The sequence below is a fragment of the Echinops telfairi genome, unplaced genomic scaffold (assembly GCF_000313985.2).
Source record: "Echinops telfairi isolate 266 unplaced genomic scaffold, ASM31398v2 ScPeMD7_7469;HRSCAF=8507_0, whole genome shotgun sequence".
NCBI classification, from domain to species: Eukaryota; Metazoa; Chordata; class Mammalia; order Afrosoricida; family Tenrecidae; genus Echinops; species Echinops telfairi.
This window is the reverse complement of record NW_022111372.1, coordinates 21,422,150-21,440,290: the sequence shown is the minus strand read 5'-3', so window position 1 is coordinate 21,440,290 and position 18,141 is coordinate 21,422,150. Positions and strand designations below refer to the sequence as shown.

Here is an 18,141-nt window from a genome sequence, read left to right as displayed (position 1 = left end):
GCCATTGGCTAATATGTAGGACAAGTCTGAGTAATTTGTTTGACTGTGGTTTTAAGCATAGCCTCAGAAGCACTGGGGAGGTTTAAGTTGTTTAAGTACATATTTGCCAATTGTGGGTCATTAGTAAGAATCAATTATCTCAACTTCAGACTCTGACCCACACCAGACCGCCATATTATGCCTTCATACCCCTTCATAAACACCTTTTATAGCAAGAAGCAGCATGTTTAGTAGACAAACTCTGACCTACTCCAGAAGGAAGTCCTTGAGGGAATCCTCATTTTCACATCAGAGATTGTTACCAGGAAAATCTGAAGCATAGCGCTGAGCTTCAGGTGACCGCTGACAAGTCAATAGACTAACATCCTAGACTATGAGGCCTGAAAACAGTTGACTCTTTTTTCATACTTGTATCAAATATTTTTCTCTGTGTCACTCTAGTTTTAAAACATCTGATGTTTTCTGTTTTCACATCTAGATCCTGAACCCATAACAGGTAAAATGGAAATGATGAGAGTGTATACAATCTTATTTTTAGGAAATAATTGGGGTAAACATTAAGACATTTGTGCTATTTATATAATGAAAGGAATATCATATATATATATATATATATACATATGTAAATTATATTCTGTATGTAGTTGTTAAATGTAATAGATAATAGTGACAGAGATATAGTTTCATGTAATGTATTAAATTTTCAGAGACAAACACATTGCTGGTAAAATCTCTCAGATTTTATTAATATTATTAATTACTAATATTATTATTTACTAAAGACCATTGTTTTAACTGCCATGAGGTTCACAACTGAATTCATTGACTGAGTCCAATGCCCTGTAAACGTCTGTCCCAATGGTGAAACCACACTCTAGGATGTTGCAGGGCATGTCGATAACAGTAAACATACATCGCGGTATGTTGCACATACAATTTTTTCTTAACGAAATTTTGAATTTTATTACTCTTTTAAAATTGTATGTATTTCAGCATGTATTCATTCATTTATCTCAGTTCAATGTCTGGCAGGATGTACTCAGACATAAGTATGTGCAGGTGCGCACATCCGTGTGCCTGAGCAGCTGCTGCTGTGTGTCAGCCGAGGGCTGCTCCAGCGGCACTACATTCTGGGGACTTGGTGGGAGATATCCCTCCTTCTGAAAGCTTCAAGGGCTTTGGGTAGGAGGTCACCAGCATGACTGAAACGATGAATGCGGAAGCTCCATGAATGTGGAACCCACAAGAATCCCTTCAGAGTATTGCTTTATGACACAGCCACAAGATAACAGGATGAAATAAAATCGTATGAGATTGAGATTCTCTGTAAAGGAAACAAGGAATCAGCTAGGAGAATATGGGAGGAATCCTCAGTAGAATATCAATAAATATGTCAATAAAATATTTTGATTGATCAATATATTGATCTCAGTAATAACTTCTTCTGTCTGCCCATACTCATATCTCTCGTGAGAATAATAGATAGTGCTGATTGGGTAGCATAAAGTTAAAATGTATTATTTTCTTGATACTTGTATGCAATGAAAGTATTGCACATGAACACACATAAGTTCTGATAGAACAAATCTCTATTCTCATTACATACTGGATACAGATCAATCTGGTGGTGGAAATAGATCGAAGCACTACGGATATGCAAAATCAAGGACATAATATGAATCCACAGTGGGATCTTAGGAGTGCAAAATAGTTTCACTGCAAGGGAAAGACAAACTTTGTTAAGGGTTCTACCATTCACTAAAGTTTAAGAACCGTAACAACAACAACAACAAAACCAAATTAGTGGCCACCGAGTAGATTGAGACTCATAGCAACTCTATAGGACAGAAGAGAACTGGCCTGTGGATTTCGGAGTCACAGGCTATATAAAAGTCTAACTGGCACCCATGCTCTGGGACAAATCTGAAAAAAAGAAATGCCTACACATGTTTGTCATAAAAAATTGGTTACTGAATATATTTATTACACCTGAAAGCAAATTATATGAAGTGAAAGAAATTCAGAAATTTTCCTAAAATTTGGAGAAAAAGCATAAGAAAATAATTATGTACACATGCAAAAGACAAGAGATGTGCAGAATTAATTCTAATATCTAATAGTGAAAAATAGGAATTTGAAACAGAATGTAGCAAGTAGTGGAAAAAAGAAATGGGGAGCCTATCAAGAAAGAATTTTCAGAGGCAAATGCTAAAACAGGAATTTGATCTTCTTATATTTTTCTATTTATAATAGACATTAATAATTTAGGGATAACCAATTGCCTTTTATGGACCCTGACTCTTACAAAGTGTAACTGTACTCTGTAGGGCTTTCAATTGTTGATGTTTCAGAAGGAAATTGGGAGGCCTTTCTTATCAAGCCCTTCTGGGCCACAAGTAGGCATATGATTGAATGGTTTTCCCACACAAGAACCCTAATTAAGAATATGAATATCTAAATTATCCTTTGAGTTTGTTTCTGTCTTTTTTGAAGGGGGGATAAAAGCCTACATTATCTAGGTACAAATGAGAAAAATAAAACCCAAAGAAACAAAGCTCTGGATATTTTTTATTCAGATAAAAAAGGAGACAAAGGTGTGAGACACCTCTTTGCCATAGTAATTCGGGCCCTGAGTAACTTACTTCTGGCCCTGAGACACTTACTTATGCCTTACCTTTGGGAACTATAAAATCATGGTAACTGTACAACATCATAGACTTGTTCTGAGGATGACATGAGCTGATGTCCCTAGGGCTCAGCATAGTGATTGCCTGATGGCAAAGCAGGCAAAAAATGGAACTGGGTAAACTTACTGGGTAAGCCTTGGATTGTTATTGGAAAGGTTGGTGCTTGAAAGTTCCCAGCAGTCCCGAGGGAGAATGAGGAGAAAATCTGCTCTGATCTCTAGTCCTGGTTTAGTTGTCAAGACTTCTTTCTCTGTTTGTCATGAGTCAGGTTTATCTCTGAGGTACATTGTCATTGTAGGTAGTTCTCTTGAATGGTGGTTATATGTTTTGTCAGGTTTTTGCGGGATTGGTAAACCTATAGAGAGGATGTATAGAATAAGGGTTCCTGGGGATGGGAGAGGGGGGATAATGATCTTAAAAATCCTATAGGATCAAGTGAGTCAGAATTAACTAGATGGCAGTGGGTTTAGGCTTCATGGTCAGTTATTATTAAAATACCAATGATAAATTATTATACAACATTTTGATATGAGAATTTCATGAACAGCACCAGGGATTGCATAGTAAATATCTACTTCTTTTCAGAGACACTATGAATTGCACTGGCATTCATTGATGCTCACCTTCCTGACACAATCGCTGAAGACAAAGCAGGTGAATAAATAAATGTGGTGAAGAAAGCTGATGGTGCCCAGTTATCAAAGGATATAGTGTCTTGGGTCTAAAAGGCTTGAAGGTATACAAGCTGCCATCTAGCTCAGAAGCAACAAAGCCCGCATGGAAGAAGCACACCAGCCTGCGTGATCACGAGGTGCTGAAGGGATCAGTTATCAGGCATGGAAGAACAAAAAATCGTATCATTGTGTGACAAATAAAATTTAAATGCTTTGTTTCCTAACACGTTTTAAAACAATGATAAAATGTTGATTAAAGGGGAATGTTTCTCTAGGATTATTCTGTATTTTTAAATCTGATCACTGATACTCGAACCAACAATACAATTGTTGACCTAAATTTTATAGACAGTTGATGTGTTATAAATTGGAGTGGAGTATAATTAAGGAAGATCTGAGAGAAAAGTAGAGAATTATGTATGGTTGAGAACACAGAATTCTTTATCATCAAGTGGAACTCTATTGTGTCAGTTGATAAAAACTTATTTATAAAATAAGATCTAGTTATAGGTCATTGTGTGGAGTATTTGCAGTATAGATAGCCTTATATTGTTGACTGACATATCTGCATTAGAGTCCATCACCTGGGAAAGAAAGCCTTTTAATGTCTCTAAGGTGTTACCTTGTGATCTAGGAAAGCACTGATTATACTAGTCATAAAATTAGTCAACAGCATGAACATATTTTATATGTTCATAGAAGGCATATAAAAGCCCCCCCCCCCTACATAGAAGGCATATACAAGCTGTCTTCACTGAGCATTGTTCAGACAGAATCCCACACATCTACCCAAAGACAATCTCAACAACCAACACCATGTGTGGCAGCTACTACGGAAACTACTGTGGAAGCCGTGGTTATGGATGGTGTGGCTATGGAGGCCTAGGCTATGGCTTTGGAGGTCTTGGCTATGGAGCTCTTGGTTATGGCTATGGCTTTGGCTTCCATGGATTGGGCTGTGGCTCTGGCTATGGTTCACGCTATCTCGGTGGCTGTGGCTCTGGCTGTGGTTATGGCTATGAATCTGGCTCTGGCTCTGGCTTTGGCTCTTACTATTGAAGATATCATAAGGGATTCTGCTCATCCATTATGAATGCCATATCCTATATGCCTCTTCTGTGCATCATGGCCTTTCAGCTTTATGAAAATGTATTATGGCCACTTGTTGACCTATAATCTAACCTACAGATTCCTTCAGTTTGCCTCATGGGAAGTTGGTGAATCTGAAATGCATCTGAGAGGTCCCAGTTGTTCTTTCATAAGGCTGATGGTGTCACCGGAAATGCCTGGATGACTACCGTGCTGAACCTTGTCTCTCTGTTAATCTAAATATTATAAAAAAATTTTATCTAGAAAATAACCTTGGCTTTTATTTCAACCATTTATTGTCCAGAGCCTCTTAATGACAGGTGTTCATTTTGTTTTGCAAAAAAAGAAATTATTTAATTTCTTTAGGAGGTACTACCCTTACTATTTCCAGATCAGCTTCTGTACCAATCACAAGAACAATTGTCTTAGGGAAGTTATTTCCTTTTTACAAACCTGTTTTCTTCTCTCCTATGAGGGAATAATATCTTATATAATGTGTGACCATCTATCAGTTTGTCATACTGTGTGGCTTTTGTCTTGCTGTGATACTGGAAGTTAGTCCCAGGTGTTTAAAATATCACCTGGGTTACTCATTGCTGATAGATTTCAGCAAAGCTTCAAGGCTAAACTAGACTAAGATGGAAAGCCTGCTCATCTAATTTCAAAAATTACTGAGCAAAAGTTCTATGGGTAACACCAGAATATTGTTCGATATAGTGATGGATGAGGAATCTTCTAGGTGGTAAGACATTATATATATACAGTGACTTGAATAATGTACTGGAGTGTATCACCCACTTGATAGAACAGGACTGGGCAACATCTCATTCTCTTGTATCTTGGGTCATCATAAGTCAGAACTGACTTGATGACAACTAGCAAAAACAAGATAGTTGGTAATCCTCACTCATAAAGACAATTTTATTTTAAAATGACAAATAATATCATAACATATGATAAACAGCAGAGAAACATATTTTTTCAATCTTTCAAGCTTTCTTGTCTCTTAAAAATGTACTCTGTAAAAATGTCTTTGTCTTTTTGTAAACTTTGTGTGTGTGTGTGCATGTATTGATTTAGCAAGTTTAGAAACAGCTATATAATTTATTGCTCTGTAAACAATCTGTAGATTGTAAAATGGGTTGTTGTTATTGGGAAGCATCCTGTTAGTTGCCGTTTGACCCTCAGTAGAATAGACTAAAACGCTTCCTGTCCTGAACCACCTTCAACACCGTTCCTCTGTTTGAAGCTCATTGCTGCAGTCACTGTGTCAATCCATATCCTTGAGGGCCTTCCTTTGTTTCATTCTCCCTCCATTTTACCAAGCATGACATCTTTCTGCAGGGATGGGTCTCTTCTAAAAACATATCCCAAGTATGTGAGATGAAGTCCCATCATCATTTCCAATAAAGAACATTCTAGCTGTACTTTGTACAAAAAGTTGTTTGGTATTTGCTGTTGCATGGTACTTTCAACATCCTTCGTCAGCACCATAATTCAAATGCATCCATTCTACTTTGTCTACTTATTTAATGTGTAATTTTCACATGCATGTGAAGTTATTAAAATACCATTGCTTGGGTCAGGTTCATTTTTTCCCCTTAACCACTGCTTTTTGTTTAAATCATTTTATTGTGAGCTCGCACAATTCTTATCACAATCCATACATATATTCATTGTGTCAAGCACATTTGTACATTTGTTGCCAGCATCATTCTCAAAACATTTGCTTTCTACTAGAGCCTTTAATATCAGCTTATCATTTTCCCCCCTTCCCCTCCTTCATGAACACTTCATAATTCATATATTATCATTTTGTCATCTCTTACACTGTCTGACGTCTCCCTTCACCCACTTTTCTGTTGTCCATCCCCCATGGAGGAGGCTATATGTAGATCCTTGTAATCGGTTCTCCCTTTCTACCCCATCTTCCCTCCACCCTCCAGGTATCACCACTCTCACCACTGGTCCTGAAGGGGTCATCTGTCCTGGATTCCCTGTATTTCCAGTCCCTATCTATATCAATGTACATCCTCTCGTCTAGCCAGATTTGTAAGGTAGAATTGGGATCATGATAGTGGGGGGAGGAAGCATTTAGGAACTAGAGGAAAGTTGTGTGTTTCATCATTGCTACACTGCACCCTGACTGGCTCGTCTCTTCCCCGCAACCCTTCAGTAAGGAGGTGCCCAGTTGCCTACAGATGGCCTTTGGGTCTCCACTGTGCACTCACCCACATTTACAATGATATGATTTTTTTGTTCTAATGATGCCTGATACCTGATCCCTTTGACGCCTTGTGGTCACACAGGCTGGTGTGCTTCTTCTATGTGGGCTTTGTTGCTTCTGAGCTAGAGGGCCACTTGTTTATCTTCAAGACTTTAAAGCCCCAGACGTTATACCTTTTGATAGCCGGCACCATCAGCTGTCTTCACCACATTTACTGATGCACACATTTATCTTCAGTGATCATATTGGGAAGGTGGGCACCCACCGATATGATTATTTGTTCTTTAATGTCTGATACCTGATCCTTTCTACACTCATGGTCACAGAGGCTGGTGTGCTTCTTCCATGTGGGCTTTATTGCTTCTGAGCTAGATGGTCACTTGTTTTTCTTCAAGCCTTTAAGACCCCAGATGCTATATCTTTTGATAGCAAGGCACCATCAGCTTTCTTCACCACATTTGCTTATTCATCCACTTTATCTTAAGCGATCATGTTGGAAAGGTGAGCATCATGGAAAGGCAGTTTAATAGAACAAAGTGTTCTTGCATGGAGGGAGTACTTGAGTGGAGGTCCAATGTCCATCTGCTACCTTAATACTAAACTTATAAATATATGCCCATAGATTTATTTCACCATCTTCATATATAAATATATTTTACATATGTGCATGCCTGTATTTAGACCTTTTTGCCTCCTAGTTCTTTACTCTATTCCCTTTTACTGTCGTCTTGTCCCACTATCATTCTCAGCCTTCATTTGGGTTTCAGTAATTCCTCTTGGTTACATTGCCCATCATCAAGCCCTATCAGGCCTCTTACCCGCTCCTGACCACTGTTTTTTTGATCACTTGTTATTCCCTTGTCCCTGAGTTTGTTAAAACCACTTTCTATCCCACACCTACCCATCTCCCATGTCCCCCAAGAACTATCAGTCCCATTTGTTTTCTCCTCCTGATTGTTTACCCCACCTATCTTATCTAGATAGGCTTGCAGAGATAATATGAACAAAAACAATACAGAGTAAAACAGAGCAACAAAAGAAAACAAAACACCATAGCTAACCACACACACACAAAAAAATCCAAAGCTAAAAAAAAACCAAACAACAAAAGAGAAAGAAAAGCCTGTAAATAGTTCAAGGTCTTTTTGATTACCTTTAGGAGTGTTTTCCCATTAAGTCTGATGGGTGCCATGCCTGGCCCCAAAGTCTATTTTTGCTATTCCCTCAGGCCTTACTTGTTCTGCTCCCTTTGCTGTTCTGTTGCATGTCCTTAGTGTCTTGCCTTGGTGTGGTGGGCTCAGATCTGGTGCAACTCCCACACTCTTATCTCCAGTGTGGTCCCCTGTAGGGTTTTGGGTCAGTGAGGGATATCATGTCTCCTAGTCGTGCCGGCTTGTTCTTTGTAAGTCTCTCATTTTGTATTCTTCCCTGCAAACTCTAGAGGACTCAGTTGTTTTTCTGGTTTGGATATCTGTCACCTCAAATCAGAGTGGCATGCTCTTCTGGCGGTCTCTTATTGACGCTTGGTGAGTGCGGGTCTTCTGCCCAGACTGTGTCGGCAAGGATCTTTTGTAGGGCTGGGTTTCTTCTAACGTATTCTTTGAGTTTTCCTTTTCTGGGATGCTCTTCTTGGGTTCCTCCTGATTTTTCTGCAGTCCAATAAACGTTTCAAATAGAAGATCTGAACAATAGTAGATCTTCATAACAATAGTCATCTAATAATTATTTTCCAAATATTTTATTGTTTTGTAATATTTAAGTATATTTGAAGTCCTGGTAGTATAGTGGATACAGGTTGGACTGCTGTAATCACCAGTTACTCTACCGGAGAAAGATGAGGTTTTCTACTCCCTTAAAGATTTATAGTTTCAGAAAGCCACAAAGGGGGTTCTGTCCTACAGGGTCTCACTATGAGTTCAAATTGACTTGATGGCAGTGAGTGCTTTTGGAAACATAGTTTGATGTCTGTCCCAAAGCTTATTTCTTTTTCTCCAAAAAGTAGTAATTCCCCTAAACATCGTTGTATTTGAACTCTTTGTATCTAGTTTTCAGTAGAGCCTTGCTAACTCTATGTGGCAATTTATAGTAAAATTTGAATTAAATTAAACGAAATTAAAATAAAATTCATCCAATATATTTCAAATGTCTAATAACTACATGTTGATAGGCTTTTATATTTCATAGCAATTATACAGGTCTTAATGCCACAAAATATCCTTCTGAGAAATACGGAAGTCTCATGGTGTAGTGGGTTACGTGTTAGGCTGCAATCTGCATGGTTGTCAGTCCCAAACACTATCAGCTCTGCAGTAGAAAGATTAGGCTTTGTATTTCTGCAAAAGTTACAGTCATAGAAACCCAGACGGGGTCACTCCGAGTCAAAATTGACTCGATGGCTGTAAGATTTTGGATCCTTAGTTTTATATCCATATTTAACTGATGGGAGTTAGTACTGTATAATTTTTAATGATTGTTTTTCAACTAGATGTATAATTTATATACACATATATACTATATGGAATATATTTTTCTAATACACTTCATAATAAAATTATAAATAATCAAGGAAATATTTAATTACATAAAAATCATTTACACAAATGTGCTACCCAACATTTGTATGTGGACTGCAAAAATAAAGCACCAACATTGTAACAAGACTGAAATGTAGCTGTAAAACAAACCACAAAGTGATTCGTGGTCATTTTACTTCTAAACAGTGATAACAAAATTTTCACACATTTTTCCAATGTATATTTTTAAACCTTAATATAATTTAATTTTATACCAACATCTTAATACCAGAAATAGAGAAATAATAACTTTTAAATGTTTTAATTTACTTTGTTTTACAAATGTATTGGAAAGATTAAAAATGCCTGTAGGGATACGCCTATTCCTAAAAGGAGAGACATTTATTCCTCCTCCTTTGAGTTTCCTGGACACAGGTTAACATTATCTTCCCCATTTATGATGCTCTGGGGGAGGTATTTATACCCTTTCTCTCCAGCAAGAAGAGAGGTGGCAATGCATTTTGATGTCTTCTAGCGAATGGCCTTTGATGCATATCTGATAGGTGGCTTATAGTTACTGCTTGTTTAATATGTGGGTTCATAGAGTTGTAAGTTAGAATGTCTGCATGTCTTGTGCTCTCCCTTTCTCATGCTGGCTAAGACAGAGAGCCCTGGTGATCTACTTCTAAAGATGTTTGCCTCCAAATTTGACCAAAGCCCAGCCCATTTGGTCAGGAAATGGTGTTTTCTTCTGTGTCTCTCCCTTTAATTCCATTCTGTCAATATTTGGGAATCCTAAGTTTACACAACCACATATGTTGACTCCTCTCGATATTTTATACAAATAATCATAATCATACTCATTCAGGAGTGTGGCTAACAACCGTATGTTGTTACAACTAATGTAGAAGAATACTTAGCATCTCACAAGAGAATGAACTAAAGCTGCCAAGAGGAGCCACAGCAGCATGGGCAGTAATAGGCCTATCAATGGTCTCCATATTCAGAGTCACAGTAACATCCATAGCCACAGCCCACATGGCCTTAACCATGGACAGAGGGACCTCATAGTTGTAGGAAAAGCTCATGGCATGAAGAAAAGAAGATTCCATCAAAATTAGTTTCTGGAGATGTAAGTAAACTATCAGCACAAGGCCTTATGTACCAACTGACAGGTATGTCTGTAAACTACATATATTTAGGGATTCAGGTTTCTTATAGGCATTAAAATGCCTCTAGTATTTCTCATAACCAATATATATAAGCTATTTTTGTTGTATTTCAGGATATGTACAATGAAATCATCCCCTCTAATAAATGATGCTTCTAATTTGTTAGCTTACTTATTATGGATTCCAAATTAAACTATAGTCCTACTTTTAAGTGATCAATAACTCATGCAAATCTTACTTCTTAACTCTTTTTTTCTTTTCTCTCCTTCCTGTATGCATATGTGCAGCATTGGACACATAATGGGGCCTTTTTCTCTTTGATCATATTTTTTGATCTTTTGTCCTTATAATTCTACCTCAATCTCAATAGATCTAACTTCAAATATTCAATTTATACAGGCTCTGAACAAATTTCAGATTCATCAGCCTCTAGTTTCATCCTGAAGGCCTCTCCAACATTTCCATTCACTATTCCATCATGAACATTTATTTTGGAGATTTTGCATTAAACAGAATATAAAAATACAGCTCTAACTAAAGGGACAATCTATATAAGTGAAAGGAGACCTATTTCGTCATGTGTTTTTGATTATGGAATGCTGTTGACAACTGAGTCTACTCCTAACTTCACAACAAAAGTAATAATATTTAGTAAGCTCTTTTTTTCCAATTTTTTAAAAAAAACCTGGGAATTGATACATATATCATATCATTCCATGGTTCAATCCCATCAAACAGTATTGTACTGCCACAATCAGTGATATGCTTTTCCTTCCTTGATTCCTTGACATCATCTCTCTTTTAACCCCTCCCCACCACTGCTGTACCCCACCATCCCCCACCTCCCCAGAAACCTTTATTCAACTTACTGTCTCTGTACGTTCATCAGTCCTGGGTTTCCTATACAGAAAAACATACAACGCAAATTCAGGAGGGTGACCTCCAATAACACATCTGAGACTAACCCTAATATGGACAGACAAAAATCAAAGTACAGAAATGTTGAAAACCAAAAAATTAAAAAAAACATATGACCTTAGAGCCAAAATTAATTAATTAATTAATTAAATGTATTTTTAGTTACATATAAAATCAAGAAATTCTTCAAAAGAAACAAATCACCTCAGAAGTAAATTCTACTGAGAAGCAAAGGTAAATGGTATTAGGAGCATTGTGCTAGGCAGGAATACAATGCTGTCCATTGCCAGTTTCACAAATACCCAGTATAGTCAGTCAAGCAGTACATTCAGTTCTAAGAATGTTAGGTGAAGTTATCTAAAAACTTAAGTAGCCTAGAGGAAGAATAATGATCATGTTGTTGCACCGAGTTTTTAATAAGTTATACTACATTATTGTTTAATTGACTCTTCAGCATGAACATTGCAGCTACCGTTATTTTCTATAAGTGGAATTTAAAAGGGAATAGTGGAGAGTATCTCAATTTCCAATCCAAATATATTAATATCTCAAGCCCAAAGTTAATGAACAAAATAGACTCACAATAAGTCTACTTTACATAACTGCAACCTGTATATAGCACACATGGAATACATGTTGAATGATTGGCTAATTCTTCAAGTTATTTATTCAAATAATGTTGAACTTAAAGTTCAACTCATTCAACTTAATTTTTTTTTCATTGATGTCAAATAGACATTGAGTAGTCAATGCTTTTACATCCAAATTGTGATTTTAAAAACTATTTTGGTTTATCTATTAGACCATAACAAGAAAACAAATATGCCTTTGATAAAGGCACTGGATTGTTCATTATTTAGTGTTTTCAAATTATGAACAGCTCCAATAAGAATGGAAAAACAGAATTCCATATATCTCCATATTTCATAGTTATTTCTTAATAAAAGTGTTTCTTACCAGAATCTTTGTCATTGTGAAAAAAATTTATTTTCTTTTGTCCCATTTATTCCATGAATATTTTAATGTCTTTTTGTAGTAATACAGCAATTTCTATCCACTAGTTTGTGTATTCATTTTTCCTTCTAGGCTGAATTATTTTTTTGCAATGAATATTTGTAAATACTGTTTTTCCTTATCTGAGTCATTCTTTTCAAATATAATAGCTGTCATGCTGTAGTTTCTATTTTCCACTTGCCGATTTATATACATATTTCAGCATAAATTTAAAAATTTATATTACAGATAATCCAGTTTTTCATTACAGTGGAGGTAGACACTCTCAGGCTACCTAATTGATCATATAAATTATATAAATAAATATATATATTATGTGAGATTAGCTTTGGCTGCTTAGCAGTTTGTAATTAGACAATTGCTAAGCTCTTTGACTTGGTATTATTATATAAATTAAATATAATTATTTACCATGTTTTCATTAGAATCCAGTGTGCTACAGTATGTAAAGTACTCCAAATAATAACGGATAATATATATTTCTTTTACTATAAAATTAATGGTTTAATTTTGGTGTCTTTTTACTTTTGTTGTTATATGTCATCGAATTATTTCCAACTACTAGTGACCCAACATACCACGGAATAAAAGATTGCCTTGGCCTACACCATCCCTACAATGGCTATATTTGAGCTCATTGTGGTACCCACTGCGCTAATAGTCTTCTTGAGGTTCTTCCTCGGTTTCTCTGATCTTTTTCACCCATGATGACCTCCAGAGTCTGCTCTCTCCTGAAAGTTCCACTCAAATACATGATATAAAGTCTTGCTATCCTCATTTGCAAAGACCATCCTGGCTGTACTTTTCTCAAGACAGATCTGTTTGTCCTGGCAGTCCACAAAATTATAACATGCTTCATTAACACCCTAATTCAAATGCATTCATTCTTCTGTGGTCTTCCTTATTCATTACCCAAACTTCAAATGCACATGAAACAATGGAGAATGCCATGGCTTGGGCCAGGCATACCTCAATCCTCATAGTGATGTCCGGGCTTTTCATCATTTGATAGAGACCAGTGCATCCGAAGCAGGAGCCTGGTGACCTAGTGGTTACAAGTTGGGCTGAAATCTGAAAGTTCAATAGTTTGAAACTACCAGTTGCTCTGTGGGAGAAAGACAAAGCTTTCTCTCCAATAACCAGTTAGTCTCGGTAACTACAGTTACTTACATGGGCAATTCGACCCTGCCCTATGTGGTCGCTGCGAGTTGGCTTCAACTCGATGGACGTGATGTTTTATTTATTTTTTTACTTTTGGTTTGAATGCATCAGATTTTACCAGTGCAATACACAGTGTCTCTGCAAAGAATAAGATATTTACTATGCAATCCCTGGTGCTGTTCATGTAATTCTCATATCAAAATGCTGTATAATAATTTATCATTGGTATTTTAATAATAACTGACCACAAAGCCTGAACCCACTGCCATCTAGTTAATTCTGACTCAATTGATCCTATAGGATTTTTAAGATCGTTATCCCCCCTCTCCCATCCCCAGGAAACCTTATTCTACACATCCTCTCTATAGGTTTACCAATCCCGCAAAAACCTGACAAAACATATAACCACCATTCAAGAGGAGTACCCACAATGACAATGTACCTCAGAGATAAACTGACTCATGGCAAACAGAAAAAGAAGCCTTGACAAACAAACCAGGCTTCCTGTAAATCTGGGTCAGAGCGGATTTCCTCCAAGTTCTCCCTTGGGACTTCTGGGAGCTTTCAAGCACCAACCTTTCCAATAACAATCCAAGGCTTACCCAGTAAGTTTACCCAGTTCCATTTGTTGTCTGCTTTGCCATCAGGCAATCACTATGCTGAGCCCTAGGGACATCACCTCATGTCATCCTGAGAATGAATCTATGATGTTGTACAGTTACCATGATTTTACAGTTTCCAAAGGTAAGGTGTAAGTATCTCAGGACCAGAATTACTATGGCAAAGAGGTGTCTCAACTTTGTCTCCTTTTATATCTAAATAAAAAATATCAAGAGCTTTGTTTCTTTGGGTTTTATTTTTCTCATTTGTACCTAGATAATGCAGGCTTTTATCTTTTTCTTCAAAAAAGAAAGAAAGGAACTCAAAGGATAATTTAGATATTCATATTCTTAATTAGGGTTCTTGTGTGGGAAAGCCGTTCAATCATATGCCTATTTGTGACCCAGAAGGGCCTGATAAGGAAGGCCTCCCAATTTCCTTCTGAAATATCAGCAATTGAAAGCCTACAGAGTACAGTTATACTTTGAAAGACCTGGAGTCATCATGAGTCAGGGTCCATAAAAGGCAATTGTTTATCTCTAAATTATTCATGTCTAATATAAATAGAAAAATATAAGATCCAATTCATGTTTTAGCATTTGCCTCTTAAAATTCTCTCCTGATATGCACCCCTGCTTCTTTTTCCCACTACTTGCTACATTCTGTTTCAAATTATTATTTTTCAATAATAGATATTAGAATCAATTCTGCACCTCTTGTCTTTTGCATGTGTACATAAATTATTTTATTCTCATGCTTTTTCTCAAAACTTTAGAACAATTTCTGAATTTCATCCCCTTCATAATAACTTGCTTTCATGTGTAATCAATATATTCAGTAACTAATTTTTTTATGACAAACCTTTGTAGGCATTTTCTTTTCAGATTTGCCCACAGCATGGGTGCCAGTTAGACTTTTATATGTCCTGTGACTCAGAAATCCACAGGGCCGTTCTCTTCTGTCCCATAGAGTTGCTATGAGTCTCAATCTACTTGGTGGCAACTAATTTGGTTTTGTTGTTGTTGTTGTTACGGCTCTTAAACTTTAGTGAATGGTAGAACCCTTAACAAAGTTTGTCTTTCCCTTGCAGTGAAACTATTTTGCACTTCTAAGATCCCACTGTGGATTCATATTATGTCCTTGATTTTGCATATCCATAGTGCTTCGATCTATTTTCCACCACCAGATTAATCTATATCCAGTATGTAATGAGAATAGAGATTTGTTCTATCAGAACTTATGTGTGTTCATGTGCAATACTTTCATTGCATACAAGTATCAAGAAAATAATACATTTTAACTTTATGCTACCCAATCAGCACTATCTATTATTCTCACGAGAGATATGAGTATGGGCAGACAGAAGTTATTACTGAGATCATATAAAATATTTTATTGACATATTTATTGATATTCTACTGAGCATCCCTCCTGTATTCTCCTAGCTGATTCTTTGTTTCCTTACAGAGAATCTCAATCTCATACGATTTTATTTCATCCTGTTATCTTGTGGCTGCGTCATAAAGCAATACTCTGAAGGGATTCTTGTGGGTTCCACATTCATGGAGCTTCCACATTCATCGTTTCAGTCATGCTGGTGACCTCCTACCCAAAGCCCTTGAAGCACTCAGAAGGAGGGCTATCTCCCACCAAGTCCCCAGAATGTAGTGCCGCTGGAGCAGCCCTCGGCTGACACACAGCAGCAGCTGCTCAGGCACACGGATGCGCACACCTGCAGAAACTTATGTCTGAGTACATCCTGTCAGACATTGAACTGAGATAAATGAATATATGCTGAAATATATACAATTTTAAAGGAGTAATAAAATTCTAAATTTTGTTAAGAAAAAATTGTATGTGCAACATACCGCGATATATGTTTACTGTTATTGATGTGCCCTGCAACATCCTAGAGTGTGGTTTCACCACTGGGAAAGACGTTTACAGGGTATTGGACTCAGTCAATGGATTCAGATGTGAACCTCATGGCAGTTAAAACAATGGTCTTTAGTAAATAATAATATTAGTAATTAATAATGATAATAAAATCTGAGAGAAATTACTAGGACCATGTTTATCTCTGAAAATTTAATTCATTACATGAAACTATATCAATATTATCAATTACAATTAACAAGTACATACAGGATATAATTTACATATGTGTAAATATATTTATATAAGAGTATATGTATATATATATTAATATTCCTTTCATTACATAAACAGCACAAATGCCTTAAGTTGTGAACACAATTATTTTCTAAACATAAGAATGCATAAACTCTCAGCATTTCCATTTTCCAAGTTATGGATTCAGGAACTAGACTTGAAAACCTGGGAAAACATCGGATGTTTTAAACTAGAGTGACACAGAGAAAATATTTGATTCAAGTATGAAAAAAGAGTCAACTGTTTTCAGGTCTCATAGTCTAGGATGTTAGTCTATAGACTTGTCAGCGGTCACCTGAAGCTCAGCGCTATGCTTCAGATTTTACTGGGTAACAATCTGATGTGAAAATTATGAATCCTTCAAGGAGTTCCTTCTGGAGTAGGTTACAGTTTGTCTACTAACCATGCTGCTTCTTGCTATCAAAGGTGTTTATGAAGGGGTGTGAAGGCATAATATGGCGGTCTGGTGTGGGTCAGAGTCTGAAGTTGAGATAATTGATTCTTACTAATGACCTAAAATTGGCAAATATGTGGTTAAACAATGTAAACCTCCCCAATGCTTCTGAGGCTATGCTTAAAACCACAGTCAAACAAATTACTCAGACTTGTCCTACATATTAGCCAATGGCATGAACACATGTGGTTGGTCCCACCCACACTGAAGACATATAAAAAGGCCTGTGTAGGGCGATTCATCCAGACACCTCGACACCTTCTCTCCAAGAGGAACCTCAACAACCAACACCATGTGTGGTAGCTACTACGGAAACTACTATGGCGGCCGCGGTTATGGATGCTGTGGCTATGGAGGCCGGGGCTACGGCTATGGTGGCCTAGGCTATGGCTATGGTGGCCTGGGCTACGGCTATGGCGGCCTGGGCTATGGCTATGGAGGTCTTGGCTGTGGCTTCCATGGACTGGGCTGTGGCTATGGCCACGGCTATGGCTATGGTTCTGGCTTTGGCTCTTACTATTGAAGATGTCATTAAAGATGCTCTTCATCTGTGATATCATGATTCACTACTTTGGAACGCCACCTTCTCTTTGTCTTTCCAGCAGAGGATGAATATTCAGTTTTATGGAATGTCTAGTATGAACTGTGGTTGACCTGCAGCCTAATCACAGATTCCTTCGGCTTCCCTCATGAGAAGCAGGATGTAATGGAATTCAAATGTGAGCTCACAGTTCTCCTTTAACAAAGAAGATGGCATCAGCACAGCTGCCTTGAAGATTGTCTTGCTAAAGCCTGATTCTCTGTTGTCCTAATAAACTTTTTTAAAATCTAGAAGTGCAAGCTTGGTTGTCATTTCAGTGATCTGGTGTCCGAAGTGCCCTACTAACAGTTAATAGTTTTGTTATGCCTTAAAGATAGCACTGTTTTTCTTTGGGAGATGTTGTTCCTTACTATTTCTAGGGCAATGTCTGTACCAACTCCAATGTCAAGTGTGTTCGGCAAGTAGTTTAGTTTTTATAAGCCTCCGTTTCTGTCTCAGCTCTGAAGCAATATCTGAGAAAGTGGGTGAGCACCAACCATGCCTTGGTTCATCATACTGTGGTGACTTATGGGTGTGACTAGGGTGCTGTCCATTTACCACAGGCATCTCAACTGCCAGCAGAGTCACATTGACGGGCAGGGTTCTCCACAGGCTTCAAAAGAAGATAGACTATGAAAGGAAAACTCAATATAGTAGATAGCAAACAACACACTTGTAAATACGATGTTTCAAACAGTAATTTTCAAAATAAAAAATTTAAATCTGTTGTAATAAATTAAAAGTAAGTACAATTTATCATATTTTGTGATATCCTACAAAAGCATAGCCTAGAAGAAAAATATAGTATTCCATGCATATATCATAAAATAATATTACAACAACACCAAAATGTAAGCTCATACTTTCTGAAACTGCTTAC

General features: G+C 37.1%; 1 protein-coding gene across 1 annotated transcript; it reads left to right on the top strand.

Annotated features, from left to right (window-relative positions):
- Positions 1–4,177: 4,177 nt before the first annotated feature.
- Positions 4,178–4,420, top strand: LOC101663391 (keratin-associated protein 6-1). The gene has a single exon (XM_004717849.1). It carries the CDS (start codon positions 4,178–4,180, stop codon positions 4,418–4,420), a length of 243 nt encoding a protein of 80 aa, XP_004717906.1.
- The last annotated feature ends 13,721 nt before the right edge of the window (positions 4,421–18,141 follow it).